We start from the raw sequence: 27,414 nt of genomic DNA, 5'->3' as shown, positions 1-27,414 counted from the left end.
TGTTAGGGCTTGGTGTCTTGAATCGTGCTTGTGGTCCAATCTTGTGATTCGTTGGCTAATATGAGTCTTGAAGGTTCATTGGAACCATTCTGGTTTACCCGTTTGATGTGCATGCTAGTACGTGTTGATGTCGTTTATGCTAGTATGTGTGGTTTGTTCCTTCTTGTTGAGGATTGGCAACTTGAGTTGCCAATCATGTTGGTATTGGATTGTAGTCCATTGTTGTTGAGTATTGCTTTATGTCTTTATTGAAATCTCTTGGTTAATTCTTATGGTGTGATCTTGTACAAATCGTTGTACTCTTTGCTGATACTTGATTGGGCTATTGATGAGCCTCGATCTTCTTGATGATGACTATGTGTGAATATGAATGAAATTGGTGGTTTTGTTACTTGAGTTTTGCTCACGAGATCGGTGGTATGTTACTATGAGTTTAATGGTACCCTCGTGTACTAAGAGATAGGTGGTATAATGATTGGTGGTGCGATTGGTGGGGGACGACAGTCCCAGGAGGGAGAAGGTTGGACTCGGTGTACAGGGTGGCACTCGGAGGTACAGGTTGGAACTGTGATAAGGCTGGGAGTAGCCATAAGGGTGGTACTAAGATATAAGGTTGGACTCGAAACGTGAAACTTGAATGTGAACTTGTCATGATATGATTGTTGTATTTCCTGCTTATGAGCATGTCTATGATGAACTCTACCGTGTGAATGGTAGGTTGCATATAGAGTTGTGGTTGTCATTTGTTGATTGTGGTCTCTATTGTCTTGTTGAGGTTATTGGTCTTGATCTTTATTGAGAGTGTGTTATGTCTATTGTTGTCTCATCTCTTAGTTTTCAAATGCTATATACTGTACTCTTCAGTTTCAAACGATTTTGACTATATCTATGTAAATATATATTGATACTTAACGTGTATTGGTGGGTTACCAATATTATTCGCTGACCGGGTGTTATCCCTCGTCTTTATAGGTTTTGATTAGATTGAGGAGCATGGTAGATGTGGACCGTAGTTAGTGTAGCTGGCCTTAGTATTCTGTTGGCCTGTGAGCTGTAGAACTTTGGCAATGGTTTTAGTTGTAGCCTATGCATCTATCTTTTGGTATAGGTGTGGCATATCACTACCCGAATTATGTTAGATTCCACTTTGTTTAATGACTAATGTTAGACTATTTCCTTTAAATTAAGCTTTTAAAATGTTGGTAAATTCAGGGGTGTTACACTAGCAGTGGCTTTGCTGCACGAGGAAGCAATACAACTGCCACAAAATAAACTGGGAATGGCGATGCTGGGCGAGGAAGCAATAGAATTTCCACTAAAACTAAATACACTGGGAGAGGCGTTGCTGTACAAGGAAGCAGTTGAACTGCCACCGAAACTGAATACACTGGGAGTGGTGATGCTGGACGAGGAAGCAAAAGCATTGCCACTGAAACTGAATACACTCCGAGTGGCATTACTGGATGACGACACAATCAAATTACCATCAAAACTAACAACCCCAGGACTATCCAAAAATTCACCAGTAGTGGCATTGTTAAATGAAGAAGTGGCCAAACTACCATCAAAACGAGATACACCAGGAGTGGATGAAATGTTGTGATCACCTGTATAACTTGAACAAGAGTATGTGTCTATTTCTGCTGTTGAATCATAGGCACAAGAGTATGTGTCCATTTCCCCTATTGAATCATAGTCTGCATCTAAATCAGATCCCTGATTAGAAAATGACAATGAATAGTTACAGCTTCTAGGCGAAGTGGTGCATTCACTTATGTCATTTGTCTCCAGATTTCTATTCATACGAAAGAAAAACAGATGTCCGTCTTTGTCCTGATATATCCCTAGCTGAATTTTGCACTCGCATGCCAGATTTCTTTCAGGAGTATCAAGAAGCACATCTCGTTCTTCGTCTGATCCCTTTTCAGGAGTATCTGCAACCACTTCCAGTTTGTCTCCAAATTCTATAGAGCCTCTAAAGTGGTGTTTCGGTATGTATATCAACCATATATCACCATCCTCAACTTTCCATCCACCACCCATCGCCCAATATTCAAGCAACTCAACATTTGTAATTTTGTTATTGATAATTACAGAGTGTGCCCCCTGATCAAAAAACCCAAAGATCATTCCTATGAACTTATGCTCAAAAAGCAATGGTATTCAAAGACCTGTGGACGTAGAGCATCCAACTCCTTGAAGAAAGCTGATATTCCATTCTAGAAATTCATCGAGGGTGAAGAATATCTCGATAATATCACCTTTAGAATGAGCCTGCAATATATTTAGGAATATAATACATGACATGTATAGCCATCTAAATATGAGAACTAAAGCAAGAAGAGAGATCACTAACCTTGAAGAATTCATCAGTCAAAAGGAAAAATTAATCAGAGCATTGCAATTCCTTATATCAACTTCTTGTAGAGATTCAAGAAACTCAAGATACTTAAGAGACTTCATATTGCCTATTGCGCTGCTGCTGTATTGGATCAGATGTTGGAGAGCTAATTGTGAGTGTTATATTAACCCTTGGATATACATCTGTCTGGGTGTGTGCAGAATCATCATCAGGGCGGAATATGATGAGCTTATTTGAGTTCACAGGAAAGAAGCAAATCTCACCCTCTTCTTCATAAACTATACATGTTTCAATTCTCAAATTCTCTTCAGCTCCTTGCTCCAGCGGTGAATAAAACTCTACAACCATCTTTACTTCTTCCACTTTATTGGCTTCTATAAAATCATCATATACTCTCCACTCCAACACCTTATTCCTTCTTGTGTTGACCACATGCTCAAATAACTCATCTGTGGTTTTGTATGTTAAACAACACATACCACTAAACAAACATGAAATCCTCACAACTATAAGTATCCATGTTTTCGACAGAAACAATGGCAATGTGTAATTTGATGATGAACATCCAACTACTACTTCTGCCACCATGTCTTCTAAAACAAACATTCTAAACCCGTGAAGATTTGGGTTTTGTAAAAATGCCTGCATGCGTATATATATTAAGAAAGAAATTAATTAATAAATGCATGAGAAGCATTAGCATGAAAGCGTTAGATCGAGCTGAGGCATGCAGTTTCAGAGATAGATAAGATAAGATCACTAACCTTGAACAACTTCGCACCACAAGAATTACTTGCTAGAGCGCTACAATATAACATGCTGATTGAACGTAAATTAACACAATTCTCTATGCCTTGAATTTCAATCAAATTACTGCAGCTATGAATCCGCAAATGCTTTAAACTTGAGTAAGGCAGATCTTGAATCACTCGAAGGTTCTGGCAGTTATACAAACAGAGACGTCGTAGTTGAGAAAAATGATAAAGGTTAAAGGGCAGGGTATCCAAGTAACTATCATACAGATCTAAACGATAGAGCTTTTCAAAACTGCATCGAGGCTCAATAATCAAACTTTTGTAGATAGAAAGAGACAACCGATATAGCCCTGATGCATCTTGTATATTCTCCAGCAAGGGACAACGGTATGCAACGAGCCGACCTAGGTTAGGTGGAAGATCTTTAATCAGTTGAAGGTTCTGACACTTGTTCAAAATTAAGTCTTTTAGCTGAGAAAGATGAGAAAGGTTAAAGGGAATGGTAGTGAAGTAACTATTGCTTAGGTCTAGAAATGTCAAGAATGATAAACTCCCCATTTGAACATCTAAATGTTGCATAGACGGGTAAGGAGCCTGTAGAGTTTCCAAGGAACATAAATTAGCATCTGAAGAAATAGGTACCAGACTCCTATACTCATACTCATTGGTACACATGGGCTGCCCTAGTGTCAGATAGTAGAGATATCTCAAAGATCCACAAGAAAAAGGCACATGTGATACCAAAGTCCGTTGCTCTAATTTTCCCAAGTTAGTAGGCAATTTTTTAATCTTGGAGCAACTTTGCAGATCAAGACACTTAAGCGACTTCAAGTTGCAAATACTATTGGGGAGCGTTCTAAGATTCTTGCAACAAGTCATATCTAATTCAACAAGGTTTTCTAAATCTCCAATGAATTGCGACAATTCAACCAATTTTGAACAATAAGAAAAGGACAATGTCTTTAGATTCTGTGCTCCAGTAAAATTTGGGGATCCTTTAAGTTGCTTGCAACCATCAAACCTTAAGATCTCCAAGCATCTAAAATGCTGTTAAATCAAAATATAAAAAGTTGTAGTAAGCTTTTCCCAATCATTTTGTCTAAATAAATTATGATAACTTTTTTAAAAAGATGTAATGTAAAAAAAAATCACATATAAACTTCAAACCTGCAACTTAGGTTTAAATTCCTTGATATTGCTGTTTGTTATTTTTAAAATAACAAGCTTCTTCAGGCAAAGATCAGACGATATGTGTCTCAATGGACAATTATTCCAAAAAAGCAACCTAAGCTCGTTGGATAAGTATTTTAATGGTCCCTTGGCATTTATGGATAAGATTTTGAGTAATCTTAACCTGCTCATTTTAGAGAATACTTTAGTACTGAAATGCACTTCCTTTGGCAAATCAATAATCATTGTTTCAATTGCTTCATTGCCCTAACAAATACAAATACAAAAAAAGAAAAAAAAAAGTGACACAAGTATAATCAAAATATAAAACGTAAATTAATGACAAATAAATTATTGAAAGAGTACAAAATGTAATTACTAAGCAAACGATTCGAAAAACATACATACCAAAATAATAAATTAAAGCAAATCAAGTGTGTTTTAATTTACCTTGTTGTTCACGAGTACATCCAAAACCTCATCGCATGAAAACAATCTACTTCTTTTTTCAGGGAGCATAAGAGATTCTTGGCGAACAATTTCTCTTCCCATATCTCGAACTAAATCATGCATATAATAATCTTTTCCCCTTAATAAGCATCTATCAATTAAAGTTGTAATTCCACTTTGAGCAAAGAAACCACAAGCATTCAATATCGTAACAATCTCTTCTTTGCGGATATATCCACCCCCCAAAAAACAAGCAATATCAAGGAATATTCTTTGAGTATCACCGTCAAGTGCATCATAACTAATTTTGAGAATATTCAAAATATCTTCATGAGGAATCATTCTCAACTTCTTAAAGTCATCTCTCCAGTGTTGAATTGATGATCTTGACCGAAAATGTGAGCCTAGAACAATAAGTGCCAAAGGAAGTCCATTAGCATAACTTACTATCATGTTTGATAGTTTTACAAAAGCCTCCAAAGGATTTGGGTCCTTAAAAGTATGCCAACTAAAGAGTTCCAAAGATTCCTTGAAACTTAATAGTGTAACACTGTACTTCTCACAATCTTTTCCGAGGCCATTCAACAAATCAACATTTCTAGTCGTAATAAGAATTGTACTACCTGAACCAAACCAATCTCTCTCTCCAACTAATGCCTCTAATTGACTCTTATGTTCTACATCATCAACAACAATGAGAACCTTTTTTAATCTAAGTCTTAATTTGATCAAACTAATTCCTTCATCCACATGGTTAACTTCAAATCTCATTGTTTTGAGAGTATTACAAAGAAGCTTTTCTTGCAAACATTTTAAACCTACACTCCCTCCTTTTGAACATTCTGATCTAACATCAAGAAAGCAACTACCTTCAAATGTTTCATAAATTTGGTTAAATATGGCTTTTGCTAAGGTCGTTTTTCCTATCCCGCCCATGCCATAAATCCATATCATACAAACATCGTCATTTGATTTACTTTGTAATAAAGAAAGTATTTCAATAACCCGAGTATGAATTCCAACGGGATATTTTGCAACATCAAAAAATGTCCGGTTCACCACTTGTAGAACCTTTTCTATAATTTTGTCAATAAGTTTTGATTCATACCTGCAAAATTTGTTGAGTAAATTACTGGCCGATGAATTGTATGCATGTAAGGGGAATAATGGAAGAAGACAACCAAAAAATACTAAGAAAAAGTATTCAATATATAAATTTTTTTAATATAAAGGAGAGAGATACCCGTAAGCATCATTTTGTAAATCCCAACCAGAAAAATTTGAAACCTTAGTCAAAGCTGTTTTCCATTGGCTAACTTTTTTGGTCCCAAATTGTTGTTGATGTTGAGCTAAGGCGTCACCAAACCCACCGGTTTGTTTGCGCACTTCAGAAGGATCAATATCATAGAATATGGGAAAAACCACCTGATTTGCTTTTTCTTTACATTCCACTATCTTCACAAGCTCCTCAAGACACCACCGCGAGGAGGCATAAGTTTTGGAGAACACGATGATAGAAATCATTGACTCTTGAATTGCTTTAATGAGGTCAGTGGAGATGTCCTCTCCTTTATGGAGCTCTTCTGCATCTTTGAAGGCATAAACTCCTTCTCGGCGCAACGCTGCAAAGAGATGATCGGTAAAGGACTTTCGAGTGTCTTCACCTCTAAAGCTCAAAAAAACATCATAGTGCCAGCAGCGCCGAAATAAAGAGGAAGATGAGTGAAGGAGCAGTTGATTAGTTTCAGAAGTGGATTCCATGGCGGAAACACCTGCCCGTAAAGACACAAGCTAAGGAAGGATGGATGGAGATTAAAGCTAATTAACTTAGGATTACTACTGCGTTTGCTGCTTCTAATTCATGTGGAGGCATTTATATTATATATACATCTTCTGTATGAAATGGAAATTGCTATGAATTTTCTTGCATCCATCTTTAATAAAGATGTAGGCCGGGCAGAGCATTAATTAAATAAAACAATAATCTAATTGGTATGAACTATTTAGTAGAGTTAATTTTGTGGGTGTTAGAGTGGCCCCTTTGGGTTTGACAAAACGAAGCAATTGTAATTTGGAAAGGGAATATAATGGAAATTTATATACATGTTGCTTTCGTTTTAGGTGATAATTATGAAGATAGAGTCACCCCAGGCATTTAATAAATCTGTTTCATTTAGAATAGTCAACATTATTGATAAGGTGAGTTTCTTGTATTATATATTTCATGGAAAATGATATATGGAATTTTCTAATTAAATCATTTAAGAATGAATAGAGCCAATCACTGTAAAATCTTGTTCCAAATCTGACTGGAACTTGGAGGTCATTGGGAAACCTTAATCGGACAGAGGAGATGAAGATCCATTCTTGTGACAGAGTGTACAGATAAGGGAGGGAAGCTGGGAACTGACCGGACGAGTTGCAGCCGACACAGAATTAGAGCAATGGCTTTGCTTATTGCTTTCACTTCCTTCCTTTCTTACTTCTTCTAACTGTTGCAATCTTTAGACCTGATTTGCTGTGGCCTCCACTGCCTAATGAGAAGCTCCCTCCATCTCCGATTTCCAGATTATCTGATGCCTGAAACGCAGACGAATTTTGCTGTGTAGATTGATTATGCTGGCCACCGGCACCAGATTCAAATGGACTAGAGAAGCAAGTGTTGAACAAGACAGAGAGGAAGTGGGAGAAGGGGAAACAGCATGATGTAGAAGCTTCTGCAGTTACAGATGATTGCACTGCATCCTTCTTAGCCATGCTGTCCTCCATACTTGTTGAGCCACTGTTTCCATTTCTTGGTCCAATGGTAGAAACATAATTTCCCAACGCAGTCCGGGAATTGGAAGTTGATGATGCTGATCCAAATGCAAAGCCGGGACCTCTTGAGGCACCGGGAGATGGTACTAAAATCATTGGCGCTGGTGCGCCAAAGGTGAACTCGGTTGACAAAGGGGAAGAAGAGCTCAAGGCAGGAGGAGTTGTTGATCCTGCTCCAGCACTAATGGGCAAGATATCTGTGTGGACACTGCAAATTCTACTGGATGAGGAAGCAGTAGAATTTGCACTAAAACTATATACACAGGCAGGGGTTGTGTTGCTGAACATGGAAGCAACAGAATTGGCAGTAAAACTGAATGCACCTGGAGTGGCATTGTTGGACGAGGAAACAATCGAGTAGCCACCAAAACTGAATGCAGTGGGAGTGGTGGTGGTGGAGGAGGAAGTAGTAGAATTGCCACTGAAACTGAAAACACTCCGAGTGGCGGTGTTTCTGTACAAGGAAGCAGTAGAACAACCACCAAATCTGAATACACTCTGAGTGACGTTGCAAGATGAAGAAGCAATAGAATTACCATTAAAACTGTAATCACTGGAAGTGGCATTGCTGGCCGAGAAAGCAATAGAGTTGCCACCAAAACTGAATACATTGGGAGTGGCGGCATTGCTAGATGAGGAAGCAACATAACCGGCACTGAAACTGGTTACAATGGGAGTGGCAATGCTGGGCGAGGAAGCAATAGAGTTGCCACTGAAACTAGCAGTGGCTTTGCTGCACGAGGAAGCAATACAACTGCCACTAAATACACTGGGAATGGTGATGCTGGGCGAGGAAGCAATAGAATTTCCACTGAAACTAAATACACTGGGAGCGGCGTTGCTGTACAAGGAAGCAGTTGAACTGCCACCGAAACTGAATAGACTGGGAGTGATGATGCTGGACGAGGAAGCAAAAGCATTGCCACTGAAACTGAATACACTCCGAGTAGCATTGTTGTACAAAGAAGCAGTTGAACTGCCACTGAAACTGAAAACACTGGGAATGGTGATGCTGGACGAGGAAGCAAAAGCATTGCCACTGAAACTGAATACACTCCGATTGGCATTGCTAGATGATGAAGCAATAGAGTTGCCAGCCGAGGAAGTTATAGAGTTGCCACTAAAACTGAAGACAGTGGGAATGGCATTGCTGTACAAGGAAGAGGCTGAACTGCCACCAGAAGTGAATTCATTGGGACTGTCATTGCTAGATGAGGAAGCAAAAGAATTACCGCTGAAATTGTAAACTCTGGGAGTGACATTGCTGGGCGAGGAAGCAATAGAGTTGCCATTACAACTGAATACACTGGGAGTGGCATTGCTGGACAAGGAAGCAATAGAACTTCCACCAAAACTGAATGCACTGGGAGTTGTGATGCTGGATGAGGAAGTAACAAAACTATCAACAGAACAGAACACGACAGGAGTGGCATTGCTGGATGACGACACAGTCAAATTACCATCAAAACTAACAACCCCAGGACTATCCAAAAATTCACCAGTAGTGGCACTGTTAAATGAAGAAGTGGCCAAACTACCATCAAAACGAGATACACCAGGAGTGGATGAAATGTTGTGATCACCTGTATAACTTGAACAAGAGTACGTGTCTATTTCTGCTGTTGAATCATAGGCACAAGAGTATGTGTCCATTTCCCCTATTGAATCATAGTCTGCGTCTAAATCAGATCCCTGATTAGAGAATGACAATGAATACTTACAGCTTCTAGGCGAAGTGGTGTATTCACTTATGTCATCCATCTCCAGATTTCTATTCATACGAAAGAAAAACAGATGCCCGTCATTGTCCTGATATATCCCTAGCTCGCATGCCAGATTTCTTTCAGGAGTATCAAGAAGCACATCTCGTTCTTCGTCTGATCCCTTTTCAGGAGTATCTGCAACCACTTCCAGTTTGTCTCCAAATTCTATAGAGCCTCTAAAGTGGTGTTTCGGTATGCATATCAACCATATATCACCATCCTCAACTTTCCATCCACCACCCATCGCCCAATGTTCAAGCAACTCAACATTTGTAGTTTTGTTATTGATAATTACAGAGTGTGCTCCCTGATAAAAAAAACCAAAGATCATTCCTATGAACTCATGCTCGAAAAGCAATGGCATTCGAAGACCTGTGGATGAAGAACATCCAACTCCTTGGAGAAGGCTGATATTCCATTCTAGAAATTCATTGAGGGTGAGGAATATCTCGATAATATCACCTTCAGAATGAGCCTGCAATATATTTAGGAATATAATACATGACATGTATAGCCATCTAAATATGAGAACTAAAGCAAGAAGAGAGATCACTAACCTTGAAGAATTCATCAGTCAAAGGAAAATTAATCAGAGCACTGCAATTCCTTATATCAACTTCTTGTAGAGATTCAAGAAACTCAAGTCCTTGAAGCTGAACCAAACTTTCACATCCATGAAGATCCAATATGTTGAGTCTTGTTAAGTTTGACAGATCCGGCAGCACTGCCAGTGAGATACAACCATACATAAAGAGTTCTTTTAGGCTAGGAGGGAATTCTTGGACCACTCTAAGATTAGTGCAGTGAACCAATGTGAGAGAGATTAAATTGGAAAGATGAAAAAGGTTAAATGGCAAGACATGACAGTAACTGCTAATTATGTACACATATTCCACTGAGGATAAACCCCCAAAACAGATTGGCGGAAGACCAACTTTGTGCCCATGGTCGTTGTTGACCCGTAGAATCTTCAAGGAACACAAGTCTCCACAAGAAAATGATAGATGAAAAAGCATTCACATTTACATCCAGCTCCCTTAGGCGCTCCAATTTTCCCAAGTCAGTCGGCAATTGGATGTCTGAACAGCTCCACATGCTTAGTTTCTCAAGGGCCTTCAACTGGCAAATGCTGTTTGGCAGTTTCCTCAGCTTAGAACAAAACGATAAATCTAACTCCACAAGGCTTTTCAAATCCCCTATTGACTCTGGCATTTCAACCAAATTAGAACAATATGTAAGGGACAACCTCTGTAGAGTTTGTGCTCTGGTGAAGTCTGGGGCTGTTTTCAGTTTTCCGCAACTATCAAGTTTTAAGATCTTCAAACAACTAAAGTGCTGTCCAAATCAATAAAAAACTTGCAGTCAGTCTCTTATGTTCTTAACAAAGTAGTACTTTTTATATAATAGTAAACAATGCATCGAACCTGCAAACGAGGTTGAAATTCCTCTATATCGCTACCTTGCAAATCTAAACAAACAAGTTTCTGCAGATGAAAAGTAGATGGTATGTGTCTTAATTGGCAATTTCGCCAAGAAAACAATCTAAGGTCATTGGATAGGTACTTGAAAGATCCTTTTAGATGCAAATCACCATCAATTTTGAGTATCCTTAATTTAACCATCCTTGAGAACAATTTGGTACTAAAATGCACATTCTTTAACATTCGAGAATGTATAATCATTCCTTCAATTGCTTCGGTTCCCTGACAACAGGAAAAAAAATCATAATAGTAAGTTAGACCTGAATCTTGTAAATACAAGAAAAACTGAGCAAGAACAAATTGAACCTTGTTTTCTTGAAGAACTTGAGAGACGTCATCAGGTAAAAACAATCGACTTCTTTTCCCAACATCTCTGGGCGATTCCATTCGAACAACTTCTCTTCCCATGTCTCGAATTAAATCATGCATCTGAAGCTCACCATATTTACAAACTGTTAACAAGCTTCTATCAACCAAAGTTTGAATTCCACTTTCAGCGTAGAAACCACAACCATTCAATATGGGTACAACATCTTGTATGTCAGATCCTGTTAAACAATAAACTAACTGTATATTTCTATATGTTCTGTGTGTCAATGTACAAGGAAGTATAGAGCTATTTATATTAGACAAGAACTAATCCTAGCCATAGATTTCAAACACCTAAAACTAAGGCTAAGAGAGATCCTCTCAACTAACACCCTATTTCTCTAACACTCCCCCTCAAGTTGGAGCATCCAACTTGTTACATATGTATCACATGAACCATAGGACTCCACACCTAGACTCATAAGCCCAAGTCTTGAACCACTCGAACAACTTTCGAACCACGCTGTGCCAAACCAGTCCACAAGGTGCCTTGTCGCATCAACAATGCTTCTACGGAGCCAACAAAAGCTAGGCCAATCACCACAGCGCCACACCTGCCTCTCACACCCCACACCCTATCACCGCTGCCTAACACCACAGCGTACCTGCCTCTCACTCCACAAACCATTAGCGCTGCTAGACCACAATGCACTTGTCCTTCTCACCATGCACCCTTATCAACGCTGCCTAACACTACAGCGTTTCCCTGGTGCATGCACGTAAACTGATTCACTCTGAATCATTCTTCAGCCGTCGGCCTCCCCCGCGGCATATGCCAGGTCCGCCCCACTCCTGCCACTTGTGCTGCCCACTCCTGCAACACCCCTGTTTACGCACACTGAACAAGCTGCACTTGACTCAACTCAGACCCTAGAATTGCTCCCATACCAAATTAACTTAAAGCGACAAACTATGATAAACAAAATACAAAGCTCAAGACTTATTAATACGAATACGATAAACAAAAGAAAACTACTGCCTAATTATTCCTCAGCTTCGTGGACCTCAGACCACCCAGCTTCATGGACCTCCCCTATCACCTCTCTTGGCTGTCTCTCTTTCTCGGCTGACACCAAACTGGTGAACAAACAGATCCTCGCTGCTGTCGTCGGGGGTTATGAACCCAAACCCCTCACTGAACCACTCGACGCAGCCCTCCATCCTCTGCTCACTCTCCTCAGCCATAATAAACAAAACAGACCAACCCGAAAACGCAGCAGTCCAAAAATGCAGCAGTCCACAACGCAGCAGTCCAAAAAATGCAGCAGTCCAACACGTAGCAGTCCAAAACGCAGTAGCCCTTCGCAACACCGGAGTACACCACCACTGCAGACGCGTTGGGTGTTCAGAGACGAGCCCAACAGTACCGGCCGCGACCGGAGAAGACGCCGGAGAACTGCCCACGCACCGGCGTGTGGCGTCGGAACCCTAGGACTGCGCCGGCGCGTGAGGACTCCGGTGGCTGCTCCGCCTCTCCCGCCGGCGTCGCCTCCTCTTTCTGACCAACACCCACTACCCAATCACCTCAAGGCTCTGATACCATGTTAAACAATAAACTAACTGTATATTTCTATATGTTCTGTGTGTCAATGTACAAGGAAGTATAGAGCTATTTATATTAGACAAGAACTAATCCTAGCCATAGATTTCAAACACCTAAAACTAAGGCTAAGAGAGATCCTCTCAACTAACACCCTATTTCTCTAACAGATCCAATGAAAAAACATGCAATATCTAGAAAGATATTGTGAGTGTCATCATCAAGTGAATCATAGCTTATTCTAAGAATTTTCTGAACATCGCCATGGGGGATTTGTCTTAATTTCTCAAAGTCATATATCCATTCTTGTTTTGATCTTCCACGGAAGTGTGAACCTAAAACCACAAGTGCTAACGGAAGCCCTGCAGTATAATTTACAATTCCTTTTGATAGCACATTGTAGCCTTTCGCGGGTGGAAAACAACCAAAAGCATGCCAACTAAAGAGCTGCAGAGATTCATTTGAGCTTAACCTTTGCATCTCATACTTCTCATCCGTTCTAAGGTCACTCAACAAATGAGCATCTCTAGTTGTTATGATGACTCTACTGCTTGAACCAAACCAGTCCCTTTGTCCTGCAAGCGATTCCAATTGACTTATATGGTCTACATCATCAAGAACAACGAGAACCCTTTTTGATCCCAGCCTCGCTTTTATCAAACTAATTCCTTCATCCACATTGCCAACTTGAAATTTCTTTTTCCTAAGAGTTTTGCAAAGAAGTTTCTCCTGTAAATGAGTTAGACCAACATGTTTCTCCGAGGCTTCTGATCTAACATTTGCAAGGAAGCAACTACCCTCAAACATTTGAAATGTTTGGTTGTATACAGATTTAGCAAGGGTAGTTTTCCCTATACCTCCCATGCCATAAATTCCAATCATTCGAACCTCGTCACTTGTTCCCAGTTGCAAGACTGAAAGTAGTTCTTTGGCTCGGATATCAATCCCAACCGGGTGTTTTGCAACATTCATGTATGTACAGTTTACCTCCAATAACACTTCTCCAATTATTTTATCAATAAACTTTGGTTCATACCTGAAAATTTTTATTGCAGAGAAGTATTAGACCACACTGGCAAATTAAGTCAAAGGAAAACAGGCAAATGCACTGTAAATTTAAATTCTTGGATCCCAATTCCACTGTTCTAAGAACCATTATAAATTAACTCTGGCAATAAGAAAATGGCATACCCGTCTGCAACATTCTGCAAATCCCAACCTGAGAAATTTGCAACCTTAGTGAGTGCAGCTTTCCACTCATTAACTTTGTCATTGGTAAATCGTTGTCTGTGTTGAGTCAACGCATCACCAAATCCACCCGTTTGTTTGCGGACCTCAGAAGGATGGACATGGTAGAATACAGGAAGAACCACTTGCTTTAGCCTCTCCTTGCATTCCAAGATCTTCACCAGCTCTTCAAGGCACCATCTGGAGGAAGGGTAGGTTTCGGAGAATACGATGATGGAAATCCTGGACTGCTCAATGGCTTTCAAGAGCTCAACAGAGATGTCCTCTCCTTTCCGGAGCTCTACCGAGTCTCTGAACGTGTTAACTCCAACCCGGCACAACGCGGAGTAGAGGTGATCCACAAAGGACCTTCGCGTGTCTTCACCTCTAAAACTCAAGAAAACGTCATATGACCAGCAAGGAAGTGAAGAAGATGATGCAGCGTCAGCCATGGGCGAGATGAAGAAGCTGATGAGGCAAGTTGGTTGGTTACTACTGGTTTTCTGCAGAACTGGGCTTTTTTGTAACGCAGCGGAGAATTCAAAGAAAAACGCTCACCTTTGCACATTCACTGATTCTTTCCAGTGGGGTGCTACACAATTGCTGAAATTTTGCCTGATTGTGGAATTTGGATGGATGGAAGGTTAAACAATTATAAAGTCAATTCATACATCGTAGTAAGAAAATTCTTATTAATAAAAAAATCCATGCAATGATTAGCTAGCCACCCAAACAAAGACTTTTTCAAAACCTTCAAAATGCAAAAACTGGGTTCATTAGAATTTTTATTGGGTTCAGAAATACCATCTTTGTAGTTTGTTCAATCCAACTCCAAGCTTAAAACAGAGAAAAAGCTCCAAATTGAAAATCCACTCTCTTTGCATCGCCTTGGCAAACTACTGTGCTCCTGTATCAATGTCTGAATCAGGGATAGCTTCAGTTGAGATAACATGAACAAAGTATCAGTTGAGATGAAGAAGTCAGGTTGCTTACCAGTAATTATCCGGCAGTTGCGCAATTGTTGAAAAGAATCAAACTTATCTAGTTTTCACACGATGAGTACCATCCCAGGTTGCTTACAAGTGGATATCGAGAGAGTGATAATAAGTAATCAGAATCGAACGAATGCTCCACTCATTCGGTCACCCTTTTTAGGGCAAATTGGGTTAGATCGAAAGAAATGAAAGTGTTGGTTTAACTCAAGTATAAAATTATTCATGTACAAGCATTTATAGAGCAAACCTGATGGCACAACATTACCATACAAAACAATGTGCACAAGCCAACAAGACTACATATAGAAGAGATTAAAACTGCTGCACAAGCCATAAAATAGTTAATCAATTGAGCTAATTGTGTGTCAGTCAGAAAAACCAAGACATAGAAATAAAGGGTGCAGGCATACAACATCCCAAATGCAACTCCCTTCATTCTGCTGCTCTCTTTCCATGCCTGTAATTTCATCGTCTGTAGATTGAGGATGGAATTTTATCACCACATTTGGGTTCATAGGAATGAAGTATACCTCACCCTCTTCTTCATATACTATACATGTTTGAAGAATGCTTCTATCTTTCCATTTTTCCTCAGACGATGAATGCAACTCTATAAGCTCCTCTACTTCTTCGAATTTATTGGGTTCTGTAAAAAGATTATATACTGTGCATCGAACCTCCATATCATCATCTGGATATATCAACTCTGTTCCAATCATTTTGTAATCCAAAAATTTCAGCCGAAACAAACATAAAATCTCCACAACAATAAATATCCCTTTTTTCTTCAAAAACAATGGCAATCTGTAATTTGATGAACACCCAGCTACTTCATTATTGCTGCACAAGTATTTTGAAACCATGTCTTTGGAAACACTCATTTTAAGCCATTCACGGCAGTTTGGGTTTTGCAAAAGTGCCTGCGTATATTAAAAACGACAAACATTACCAGCTGCAATAAGAAAACATTAGAGGCAGTTTCAGAGAGAGAGAGAGAGAGATCACTAACCTTAAACAAGTTCACAAACCAAGATTTACTGCTCAGAGTGCTACAATTTCTATTGTCAATTTCTCTTAACTCAACGAGATTCTCAAGGCCTCGAAGCTCAATCAAATTGCTGCAGTTATAAAAATACAAATAATGTAGCCCTATTAAGCCAGATAGGTCTTGTATGTCTTCCAGCAAGGGACAATCATCTAACAAGAGATCCTTTAAGCTAGGTGGAAGATCTCGTACGCTTTCTAGCAAGGGACAATTTACTGCAAAGAGATTCTCCAGGCAAGGTGGAAGATCTTTAATCACTTGAAGGTTCAGACAGTTGTCCAAGCGGAGTACTTGTAGCTGGGCAAGATGACAAAGGTTTAAGGGAAAGGAATGGAAACAACTATACCTTAGATCTAAATCTTTCAATAAGGATAAATTCCCATGACCAGTTTGAAGATGTAAATTTGCCAATAAGGATAAATGCTGCAAAGATTGGTAAGGAGCCCTTAGAGTTTCCAAGGAACATAAATTAGCATATGAAGATGTCAAATGCCCAATAGGTTTCACACTCCTATACCCTTCCAACAACGGTGGTAGTAGCAGAGTTTTGAGATATCTCAAAGATCCGCAAGAAAAAGGTAGATGTGACACCAAAGTATCAGTTGCATTAAGCAGACCTAATTGCTCCAATTTTCCCAAGTTAGCAGGCAATTCTTTTATCTTGGAGCACCCTTGCAGATTAAGACCCTTAAGAGATTTCAACTCACAAATGCTACTAGGAAGGGCCCTGAGATTCTTGCAAGCACCCAAATCTAACTGGACAAGGTTTTTTAAATCCTCAATTGATTGTGGCAATTCAACCAACTTTGAACAACCCCACAGGGAGAGTTTCTTTAGACTATGTGCTCCACCAAAGTTGGGGGCTCTTTTAAGTTTCTTGCAAAGAGCAAGCACTAAGACCTCCAAGCATGTAAAATGCTGTTGAAATCAAAATATAAAAAGCAGAGGTCAGCTTTACCTTATCTTTTAGTGTAATTAAATTGTGATGCCTTTTGTTTTAAAAAAACGTAAACGTAATGTCAAAACTCAAAAGAAATAACATATAAATTTCAAACCTGCAAATTAGGTTGGAATTCCTCAATATTGTCACCTTGTATTTCTAAAATAACAAGTTTTCCCAAGCAAAGATCAGACGATATGCATCTCAAAGGGCAATTTTTCCAATAAAGCAATCTGAGTTCATTGGACAAGTATTTTAAAGATCCCCTAACATTCATGGACAAGATTTTGAGTAATCTTAATCTGGTCATTTTAGAGAATACCTTAGTATTCAAATTCACATTTTTTTGCAAATATATGATCATTGTTTCAATTGCTTCGGTACCCTGAAATATAAAATAACTTCACATCATTAATACATTAATACATTACTAAATGACGCAAATATAATGTAAATGTCCAGGTCAAGTAATATGTCCCTAATTTGGAAATATAAATAACAAATAAATAATTGAAAAACTATAAAATGTAATTAACTAAAAAAAAAAAAAAAAAAACAACTAGAAACAAGCATTTACCTTGTCACCCTTGAGAACATCAAAGACATCATCAGCTAAAGTCAATCTGCTTCTTTTTTCAGGCTGTATAGGCGCTTCTTTGCGAACAACTTCTCTTCCCATATCTCGGACTAAGTCATGCATAGAGAGATCTTCTGCTAACAAGCACTTATCAATCAAAGTTCTAATTCCACTTTGAGCATAGAAATTACTACCATTCAACACCATAATAATGTATTCTTCATAGAATCCACCTATAAAAAAGCATGCAATATCTAAGAAGATTCTTTGAGTATCATCGTCAAGTGCATCATAACTAATTTTGAGAATCTCCAAAATATCATTATGAGGAATACTTCTTAACTTCACAAAGTCATTGCTCCATTCTTGAACGGACGATCTTGCTCGAAAATGTGAGCCTAGAACAGTAAGTGCCAAAGGAAGTCCACCAGCATAAATTACTATCATGTTTGATAGTTCTATAAAAGGCTTCAAAGGATTTGGGTTCTTAAAAGCATGCCAACTAAAGAGTTGCAAAGATTCCTCGTGACTTAACATTGCAACATTATACTTCTCACAATCTTTTCCGAGGCCATTCAGTAAATTGACATTTCTAGTTGTAACAATAATTGCACTGCCAGAACCAAACCAATTTCGGTCCCCGACTAATGCATCTAATTGACTCTCACAATCTACATCATCAACAACAATGAGAATCTTTTTTAATCCAAGTCTTTCTTTGATCAAACTAATTCCTTCATCAACATGATCAACTTTCAAGCTCTTTCTATTGAGAAGTGTACAAAGAAGTTGCTCTTGTAATCTTTTCAAACCTACATTTGCATATTCTTTTCCAACATCTCCAAGAAAGCAACTACCATCAAATGTTCTATAAATTTGGTTAAATACAGCTTTAGCTAGGGTTGTTTTTCCTACCCCACCCAGACCATAAATCCCAATCATACGAACATCATCATTTGCTTCACTTTGCAAGAAAGAAAGTATGTTTCTAATACGAGAATGAATTCCAACAGGATATTTGGCAACATTCAAGTATGTATGGTTCACCACTTGTAGAACATTTTCTACAATTTTGTCAATAAATTTTGATTCATACCTGTAAATTAAAGTTTGGTTGAGTAAATTATTAGCCAAAGAATTGTATGCAATGAGAGGAATAAATGACAAAGAAAACAAGAAAAGACTAACAAAAAGTATGCAGTAATTTTATTACTACGTATTATTTTTAATAAAAATGGAGTAATTAGAGGTACCAGTCAACATCATTCTGTAAATCCCACCCAGAAAAATTCGCAACCTTAGTTAGAGCAGTTTTCCATTGACTAACTTTTTTGGTCCCAAATTGTTGTTGATGTTGAGCTAAGGCTTCACCAAACCCACCGGTTTGTTTGCGCACTTCAGAAGGATCAACATCATAGAATACTGGGAGAACCACTTGATTTGCCTTTTCTTTACATTCCACTATTTTCACAAGCTCCTCAAGACACCATCGGGAGGAGGCATAAGATTTGGAGAACACAATAATGGAAATCTTTGATTCTTGAATAGCTTTGATGAGGTCAGTAGAGATGTCTCCTCCTTTACGGAGCTCTTCTTCATCTCTGAAAGTGTGAACTCCGGCTCGGCACAACGCCGCAAAGAGATGATCCGTAAAAGACTTCCGTGTGTCTTCACCTCTAAAGCTCAAAAAGACATCATAGTAGTGCCTGCGCGGAAGTGAAGAGGAAGACGAGGGAAGGAGCAGTTGATTAGTTTCAGAAGTGGATTCCATGATATGATGGTGGTGGAAACACCTGAATTGAAGGTTAAGAAAAGGAAGGAAGGAGAGGTTGCTTAAATTAGGGTTACTACTGATACTTCTTCATATCTTGTGTAAGAAATGGAAATGGAAATGGAAATTGGCATGAAGTTTCTTGGATAAATAGCAGCAGGTAAGTGTCCGCTCTGAACTTACTTTAGTACAAAATCCACTCATTGAATTGCCCAGAACGGTTAGAATTAGTGAATGCCACATGAGAAACAGAGCAAGGGCCTCAATTCGAAGACCAACTTCATCCGCAATATTTTTTTTCTTTTTTAAGTGATCCAGCTTCGCTATGATTAATTCTAAGCTCATAGTATCTCGTCCCTAGAGTTACTGGAGATAAATCACGAGGCGCGCAATCAGCCACCGATCGAATCCTAGTCTTTATGTGTACACATTTTCGCCTCCCGTCATGACTCAAATCCTTGTCTTCATGTGTACACATTCTCGCCTCCCGTCATGACTTTTAAGTAGGGGGACAAACCAACTACACTAATTGATGAAAAAAATTTAAGGTGTGTTTGGAACTCGGAAAATGATTTCTGGAAGTCATTTTCCGAGTTTCTAGTGTTTGGATAGGAATGGAAAACAAAAGTCAATGAAAAATAGCTTAATGTCAAAGGAAAATAGCTCTCCTTTTCGAAAAATGACTTCCCCCTTTTTTTGGGGGAAGTCATTTTCCATTCCTCCTCTCTTCTGTGGCTAGAAACGCTCCTAGTCATAAAAGCTCCACCACCAATTCCATCTCCCGTCTTTGTACGTCGACAGAAATTTCAGAAGTCGCAGAGTGCTCTGCGTCAGCGTCGCCCCCATTTCTGTAGCTTCCGATAACGCCAGTCGTGTCTGATTTTTCCGGAGCATTGCTAGCGATATCAAGAAATCGCTGCTTCTGAGGATTCAGCGTCCCACTCTGAATCAACTACTAACAATCTCGATAACGCCGAATACAAATCCGCGATCTCGGAGAAGAAATTTTTTGGCTTCGGAATCCACGGCGATAATAAGGTCTAATAGTTCGGAAACGGATATTCGCAGTAGCTTTGAATTCCCTTCTCTTTCCACTGGATTAATTGTTATTTTAGTGTTTGAATATTACTGGGCAGATGAACCATTTTGCAGTAGCTTTGAATTCGAAGTAATTTGTGATATTTTTTCTTTTGGGTTTTGTCATTTTCCTACTCATTTCTGGAAAATGAACCAAACACACAAAGACAATTTTTTACTACGCATCCAAATATTGAAAAGGAAATGTTTTTCAGAAGCCATTTTTTAATGTTTTTCAGAAGCCATTTTTTTGCTTTCCAAACGGACCATTATTTTGGAGCGGCTGAAACCAACTAACCTGATTAATTAAAGGATAATGAATATAAAGCCAATGAAGTGTTTGAAGTAGACAAGTTGGTATTGTAATCGCATTAATTGCTCAAAGATAGTACAAAGGAATTTTTAATAAGACAACTTTTCTCTCTACCGTGAGTGTTTTCCTCTCTCCTTGTGAGTGTTCTGGGTTTTGTTTTTTGGCTGCGTGTTTTCTTGCTTCATGGAGAAGGGTGGCCCTAGTGATCTGGGTGCGACTTGTGAGGCCCTAGTTACTGTTAAGTTAGATACGGCTTCTTTCTGGTTGCAAGTTCATAACCTACCAGTTGGCTTTATGTCAGAAAAGGTTGCGATATGATGGTTATCGGAAACCATGTGGGTGAGTTCGAGAAGGCGGATGCCCGAAATTTTGATGGAGCCTTGTGATCGTTTATGCGTGTCCGTACCAAACTAGACTTTACGAAGCCTTTGAAAGCAAATATGAGGATGAAGAATGACCATCTGTCGTAAGCTCTTAAATTAAAACCTTACAAACGTAGTAGCGGGAGTAAGGGTCGATTCTACTAGGAGTAACTAGTTCAATGTATGTGCTCAAATTAAAAGAAATAGGGTTTGGTATGAAAGTGATAATCAAAGTAAATAAACGAATAAAACAATGAAATAATATATTGAAAGCACTTATAATAGAAAACCTTGGTTAGTAAAGATCCACTGTCGGAATTCAGCACTGATCATTGATTCAAATGGTAATTAATATGTAATTGAATATTTGTCGTGAAATTATTTCATTTCTGTTTTCCCTTAGTTGTAGGTAACTAAAGCACACGCGGTTTAATTACTCCTAACTACTAAATAATCTAAGACAAGCGCTATAGATTTAATTTTATAGCAGCAATAAGAACTAGGAAAATCGACAAACTAAATAACACAAGCACAAGCGGTTGCATTTAATTTAGACAAGCCCTAATGGAATTTTGTTCTTTGAGTGGATTTAGGGATTAAGCAATTAAGTGAATCTGATGTCCGAAGTCGTGCATACAAGGGAGAAATACGAATAATTATACATTAGGCAGATGAAATGACTACTTTACCACCCTTTCATTTAAAGTCCAATTTATTGTAATCTAACGAAAAGACCTCAATTGGAAAGAAATTGAAAGTCAAGGGACGTAAAGTGTTCAAATTAAAACTTGAGGACTAATTTTGGAAAATCAATATAGTCAGAGGACCATTGCTGGAATTAACTCTTTGTACTATTCATTCATTGGATATTTTTTTAAAGAGAAAATTGTAATTTATGCCCTTCTATAATATGATAATTATCAATATCACCCCTGAATTATTAGTGGTGTAAATGTTGTCTCTCAAGTTTTAAACCGGTACATATATTGTCCCTCCCGTACCGTACGGGAGGGGCAATATATGTACCGTTTTGAAAATTGAAGGACAACATTTACACCACCGGGGGGCAATATATGTACTTTTTTGAAAATTGAGAGACAACATTTTTACCACTAATCATTCAGATGTGACATTGATAATTGACATATTATAAAGGGGCATAAATTACAATTTTTCTTTTTTTAAATATTTAATATCACATTGTTGTATCAATAGGTAAAAGTACAAATGAGTTCTATCATGTATCATTCGTCTTAGTTTTCCATATTTTAATCTTACATTAAAAATAAATTAATAAATAATTTAATATCCTACAAATTAGAGTATAGATATATCATACTTACAAAAAAATTCAATCACTATTATTAGGTCAGATTAATATAATAAAGAAAAAATTGTAATTTATGTCCCTCTATAATAAACAACATTAGAAAATAATGTCCTTAACTATACATGAGCTAAATCACATATACAACTAAAACTACAAAGATGAAAATAATATAATTATATTCACATACTACCAAAAAAAAAAAACCACTCAAAGTCAAAGTGCCAAAGTGGTGATTGCCTTCTGCCCAAAATTGTGACAGTGCACTACGGTGCATAATCGATTATGCACCGAGTTTCAAACGACGTCGTTTTGTTTAATGAAAAGAAACGGCACCCGTTTTGCGCCGTTCCGCAAAAAGTAACTCTGTTATTCAGTTTCATTTTGTATACACTGCAGTTTCATTTCGATATAACTACAGTTTCATTTCGATATAACTATAGTTTCATTCGATAATTATATATTCAAATATGTGAAAATGTTATTTAATTTTATTTTATATACACTATAGTTTCAATTAAACACAACTACATGATCATTTCCATATAACTAAAGCTCCATTGCACAATATACACTCAAATATGTTAAATGTTATTCAGTTTCATGACCCCAGCCAATTGTCTGTCAAAAAAAGCAGCCAAAACATCCACATAAAAGCTTCCAACTCCCTCCTTCATCTTCTTCTTCTTCTTCATATTGCCTATTGCGCTGCTGCTCTGTTTCCATTTTTGAATCAGAGGTTGGAGAGCTAATTGTGAGTGTTATATTAACCCCTGGATATACATCTCCCGACATGTATGAAGAAAGATCGTCAGGGTGGAATTTGATGAGCTTATTTGGGTTCACAGGAAAGAAGTAAACCTCATCCTCTTCTTCATAAACTATACATGTTTCAATTTCAAAATTCTCTTCAGCTCCTTGCTTCAGTGGTGAATAAAACTCTACAACCACCTTTACTTCTTCCACTTTATTGGCTTCTATAAAATCATCATATACTATGCAATTCAACACCGTATTCCATATGGGATCTCTGTGGCTCACATACTCATTAAGCTCCTTTGTGGTTTTGTATTTGAAACAACAATGACATCTAAACAAACATGATGAAATCGTCACAAGTATAAGTATCCTTTTTTTGGACGAAAACAATGGCAATGTGTAATTTGATGATGAACATCCAACTACTACTTCTGCCACCATGTCTTTTGAAACCGTCATTTTAAACCCGTGAAGGTTTGGGTTTTGTAAAAATGCCTGCGTGCGTATATATATTAAGAAAGAAATTAATTAATAAATGCATGAGAAGCATTAGCATGAAAGCATTAGATCGAGTTGAGGCAGTTTCAGAGATAAATCAGATGAGATCACTAACCTTGAACAACTTCGCCCGACAAGAATTACTCACTAGAGCGCTACATCCTACCATCTCGATTGAACGTAAACTAACAAAATTCTCCATGCCTTGAATTTCAATCAAATTACTGCAGTTACGAATCCGCAAATCCTTTAAACTTGAGTAAGGCAGATCTTGAATCACCCGAAGGTTCTCGCAGTTATCCAGTAGGAGACTGTGTAGTTGAGAAAGATGAGAAAGGTTAAAGGGCAGGGTATCGGAGTAACTGCATCGATGCTCAATAATCAAACTTTTGTAGATAGAAAGAGACAACGAATATAGCACTGATACATCTTGTATATTTTCCAGCAAGGGACAATAGCATGCAACGAGCTGACCTAGGCTAGGTGGAAGATCTTTAATCAGTTGAAGGTTCTGACAGTTGTTCAAAACTAACTCTTTTAGCTGAGAAAGATGAGAAAGGTTAAAGGGAATGGTAGTGAAGTCACTATTGCTTAGGTTTAGAAATGTCAAGAATGATAGACTCCCTATTTGAAGATCTAAATGTTGCATAGACTGGTAAGGAGCCTGTAGAGTTTCCAAGAGACATAAATTAGCATCTAAAGAAGAAACAGGTTCCACACTCCTACGCTCATACCCCACATAGATATAATCGAGCTGCCCTAGTGTCAGATAGTAGAGATATTTCAAAGATCCACAAGACAAAGGCACATGTGAGACTGATGTCCATGCAGCATTAAGCACACCTAGTTGCTCTAATTTTCCCAAGTTAGTAGGCAATTTTTTAATCTTGGAGCAACTAATCAAAACAAGACACTTAAGCGACTTCAAGTTGCAAATACTATTGGGAAGTGCTCTAAGATTCATGCAACCTCTCATATTTAACTCAACGAGACTTTCTAAATCTCCAATTGATTGTGACAATTCAACCAATTTTGAACAATAAGAGAATGACAATGTCTTTAGCTTGTGTGCTCCAGTAAAGTTTGGGGATCCTTTAAGTTGCTTGCATCCATCAAGCCTTAAGATCTCCAACCATCTAAAATGCTGTTAAATCAAAATATAAAAAGTTGTAGCTAGTAAGCTTTTCCCAATCATTTTGTCCGAATAAATTATGATAACTTTTTAAAAAAGATGTAATGTCAAAAAAAAAAAAAAATCAAATAAACTTCAAACCTGCAAACTGGGTTTAAATTCCTTAATATTGCTGTTTGTTATTTCTAAAATAACAAGCTTCTTCGGGCAAAGATCAGAAGATATGCGTCTCAATGGACAATTATTCCAAACAAGTAGCCTAAGCTCCTTGGGTAAGTATTTTAATGGTCCATTGGCATTCATGGATAGGATCCTGAGTAATCTTAACCTGCTCATTTTAGAGAATACTTTAGTACTCAAATGCACTTCCTTTGGCAAATTAATAATCATTGTTTCAATTGCTTCATTGCCCTAACAAATAAAAAAAAATCACAGCGTTAAAACATTCCTAAGTGACACAAGTATAATCAAAATAAATTATTGAAAAAGTACAAAATGTGATTTCTTAGCAAACGATTTGAAAAACATACATACCAAAATAATAAAGCAAATCAAGTGTGTTTTAATTTACCTTGTTGTTCACGAGCACATCCAAAACCTCATCGCATGAAAACAATCTACTTCTTTTTTCAGACACCATAAGAGATTCTTGGCGAACAATTTCTCTTCCCATATCTCGAACTAAATCATGCATATAATAATTTGTTCCCATTAACAAGCATCTATCAATTAAACTTGTAATTCCACTTTGAGCAAAGAAACCACAACCGTTCAATATCTGAAACTCTTCTTTTCGGATATATCCACCCTCAAAAAAACAAGCAATATCAAGGAAGATTCTTTGAGTATCAACGTCAAGTGCATCATAACTAATTTTGAGAATATTCAAAATATCTTCATGAGGAATCTTTCTTAACTTCTCAAAGTCAGCTCTCCAGTGTTGAATTGATGACGACCTTGACCGGAAATGTGAGCCTAGAACAGTAAGTGCCAAAGGAAGTCCACGAGCATACCTTACTATCTCGTTTGATAGTTCTGCAAAAACCTCCTTAGGATTTTGGTTATTAAAAGCATGCCAACTAAAGAGTTCCAAAGATTCATCGTGACTTAACATTGCAATATTATACAACTCACAATCTTTTCCGAGGCCATTCAGTAAGTTGACATTTCTAGTTGTAACAATAATTGCACTGCCACAACCAAACCAATTTTGGTCCCCGACTAATGCGTCTAATTGACTCTCATGGTCTACATCATCAACAACAATGAGTACCCTTTTTGATCCAAGTCTTAATTTGATCAAACTAATTCCTTCATCAACATGGCTAACTTCAAATCTCACTGTTTTGAGAGTATTACAAAGAAGCTGCTTCTGCAAACATTTTAAACCTACACTCCCTCCTTTTGAACATTCTGATCTAACATCAAGAAAGCAACTACCTTCAAATGTTTCAGAAATTTGGTTAAATATGGCTTTCGCTAAGGTTGTTTTACCTACCCCACCCATGCCATAAATCCCTATCATACAAACATCACCATTTGATTTACTTTGTAATAAAGAAAGTATTTCGCTAACCCGAGTATGAATTCCAACGGGATATTTTGCAACATTAAAAAATGTCCGGTCCACCACTTGTAGAATCTTTTCTAAAATTTTGTCAATTAATTTTGATTCATACCTGCAAATTTTTGTTGATGACTAAATTACTGACCGACGGATTGTATCATATAAGGGGAATAATGGAAGAAGACAACCAGAAAATGCTACCAAAAAGTTTTAATATTTTTTTTAAAAATAAAAGGGAGAAATCAAGATACCCATCAGCATCGTTCAGTAAATCCCAACCAGAAAAATTTGCAACCTTGGTCAGAGCTGTTTTCCATTGACTAACTTTTTTGGTCCCAAATCGTTGTTGATGTTGAGCCAAGGCTTCACCAAACTCACCGGTTTGTTTGCGCACTTGAGAAGGATCAACATCATAGAATACAGGGAGAACCACCTGATTTGCCTTTTCTTTACATTCCACTATCTTCACAAGCTCCTCAAGACACCACCGGGAAGAGGCATAGGTTTTGGAGAACACAATAATGGAGATCTTTGATTCTTGAATAGCTTTGATGAGGTCAGTGGAGATGTCCTCTCCTTTACGGAGCTCTTCTGCATCTCTGAAAGTGTGAACTCCAACTCGGCACAACGCAGCAAAGAGGTGATCTGTAAAGGATTTTCGTGTGTCTTCACCTCTAAAGCTCAAAAAGACATCGTAATTCTTGCGCGGAAGTGAAGAGGATGAAGAGGCAAGGATGAGTTGATTAGTTTGGGAAGTGGATTCCATGATGGTTATGGTAAAAACAAGGAAGTAGAGGTTGCTTAGTGTATGATTAGTAGTGCGTCTGATACTACTACTTCATGTGGCATTTATATACACATCATATCTGATCTAGCTTAGTGTAAGAAATATTGGAAATTGGTATGAAGTTTGTTGGATGTTTCTTGGATATTATAGCAGCAGGTAGATGTCTGGTATTGGTTTGTGAGTGTATATGTAAATTGCTCTGAACCTACTTGGAATTGTGTCACATAAGAAAGGGCCCCAATAGAAAGACCAACTTTAATGTCTTTTGATAAAGCAAATTAAATACAGAAAGCGAAGAAGATATGATGGTGTTTCCCACTTTCTTTCCCA

The 27,414-nt window shown here is 38.0% G+C and overlaps 3 protein-coding genes across 3 annotated transcripts in view; all 3 read right to left on the bottom strand.

The window, feature by feature from the left end:
* Positions 1–27,414, bottom strand: part of LOC109147782 (disease resistance protein TAO1-like) — a 74,695-nt gene that overhangs the window by 34,154 nt on the left and 13,127 nt on the right. The window lies entirely within an intron of this gene.
* LOC109147783 (disease resistance protein TAO1-like) lies at positions 15,258–27,225 on the bottom strand. Its single transcript, XM_019295442.1, has 5 exons — positions 26,549–27,225; positions 17,492–18,587; positions 17,030–17,299; positions 15,939–16,892; positions 15,258–15,849 (listed from the first exon to the last, which is right to left on the bottom strand). Exons 1-5 carry the CDS (start codon positions 27,061–27,063, stop codon positions 15,295–15,297), a joined length of 3,390 nt encoding a protein of 1,129 aa, XP_019150987.1. The 5' UTR covers positions 27,064–27,225; the 3' UTR covers positions 15,258–15,294.
* Positions 22,884–24,702, bottom strand: LOC109147788. Its single transcript, XM_019295446.1, has 2 exons — positions 23,714–24,702; positions 22,884–23,595 (listed from the first exon to the last, which is right to left on the bottom strand). The coding sequence occupies exons 1-2, from the start codon at positions 24,572–24,574 to the stop codon at positions 22,966–22,968; spliced, it is 1,491 nt and encodes a 496-aa protein (XP_019150991.1). The 5' UTR covers positions 24,575–24,702; the 3' UTR covers positions 22,884–22,965.

Source organism: Ipomoea nil, unplaced genomic scaffold, assembly GCF_001879475.1.
Source record: "Ipomoea nil cultivar Tokyo-kokei standard unplaced genomic scaffold, Asagao_1.1 scaffold2036, whole genome shotgun sequence".
Lineage (NCBI taxonomy): Eukaryota > Viridiplantae > Streptophyta > Magnoliopsida > Solanales > Convolvulaceae > Ipomoea > Ipomoea nil.
This window is presented reverse-complemented; position numbering and strand designations above follow the sequence as displayed.

What these genes read in the sequence shown, in the direction of transcription:
- LOC109147788 (XM_019295446.1), bottom strand. Translation starts at nt 24,574, where the DNA reads ATGAGAGGTTGCATGAATCTTAGAGCACTTCCCAATAGTATTTGCAAC. An exon ending in GTCGGGCGAAGTTGTTCAAG is followed by an intron (nt 23,596 to 23,713) that starts GTTAGTGATCTC and finishes ATACGCACGCAG; the next exon opens with GCATTTTTACAAAACCCAAA.
- LOC109147783 (XM_019295442.1), bottom strand. Translation starts at nt 27,063, where the DNA reads ATGGAATCCACTTCCCAAACTAATCAACTCATCCTTGCCTCTTCATCC. An exon ending in ATGTTCTCAAGGGTGACAAG is followed by an intron (nt 17,300 to 17,491) that starts GTAAATGCTTGT and finishes TTTATATTTCAG; the next exon opens with GGTACCGAAGCAATTGAAAC. An exon ending in GGTTTGTGAACTTGTTTAAG is followed by an intron (nt 15,850 to 15,938) that starts GTTAGTGATCTC and finishes TAATATACGCAG; the next exon opens with GCACTTTTGCAAAACCCAAA.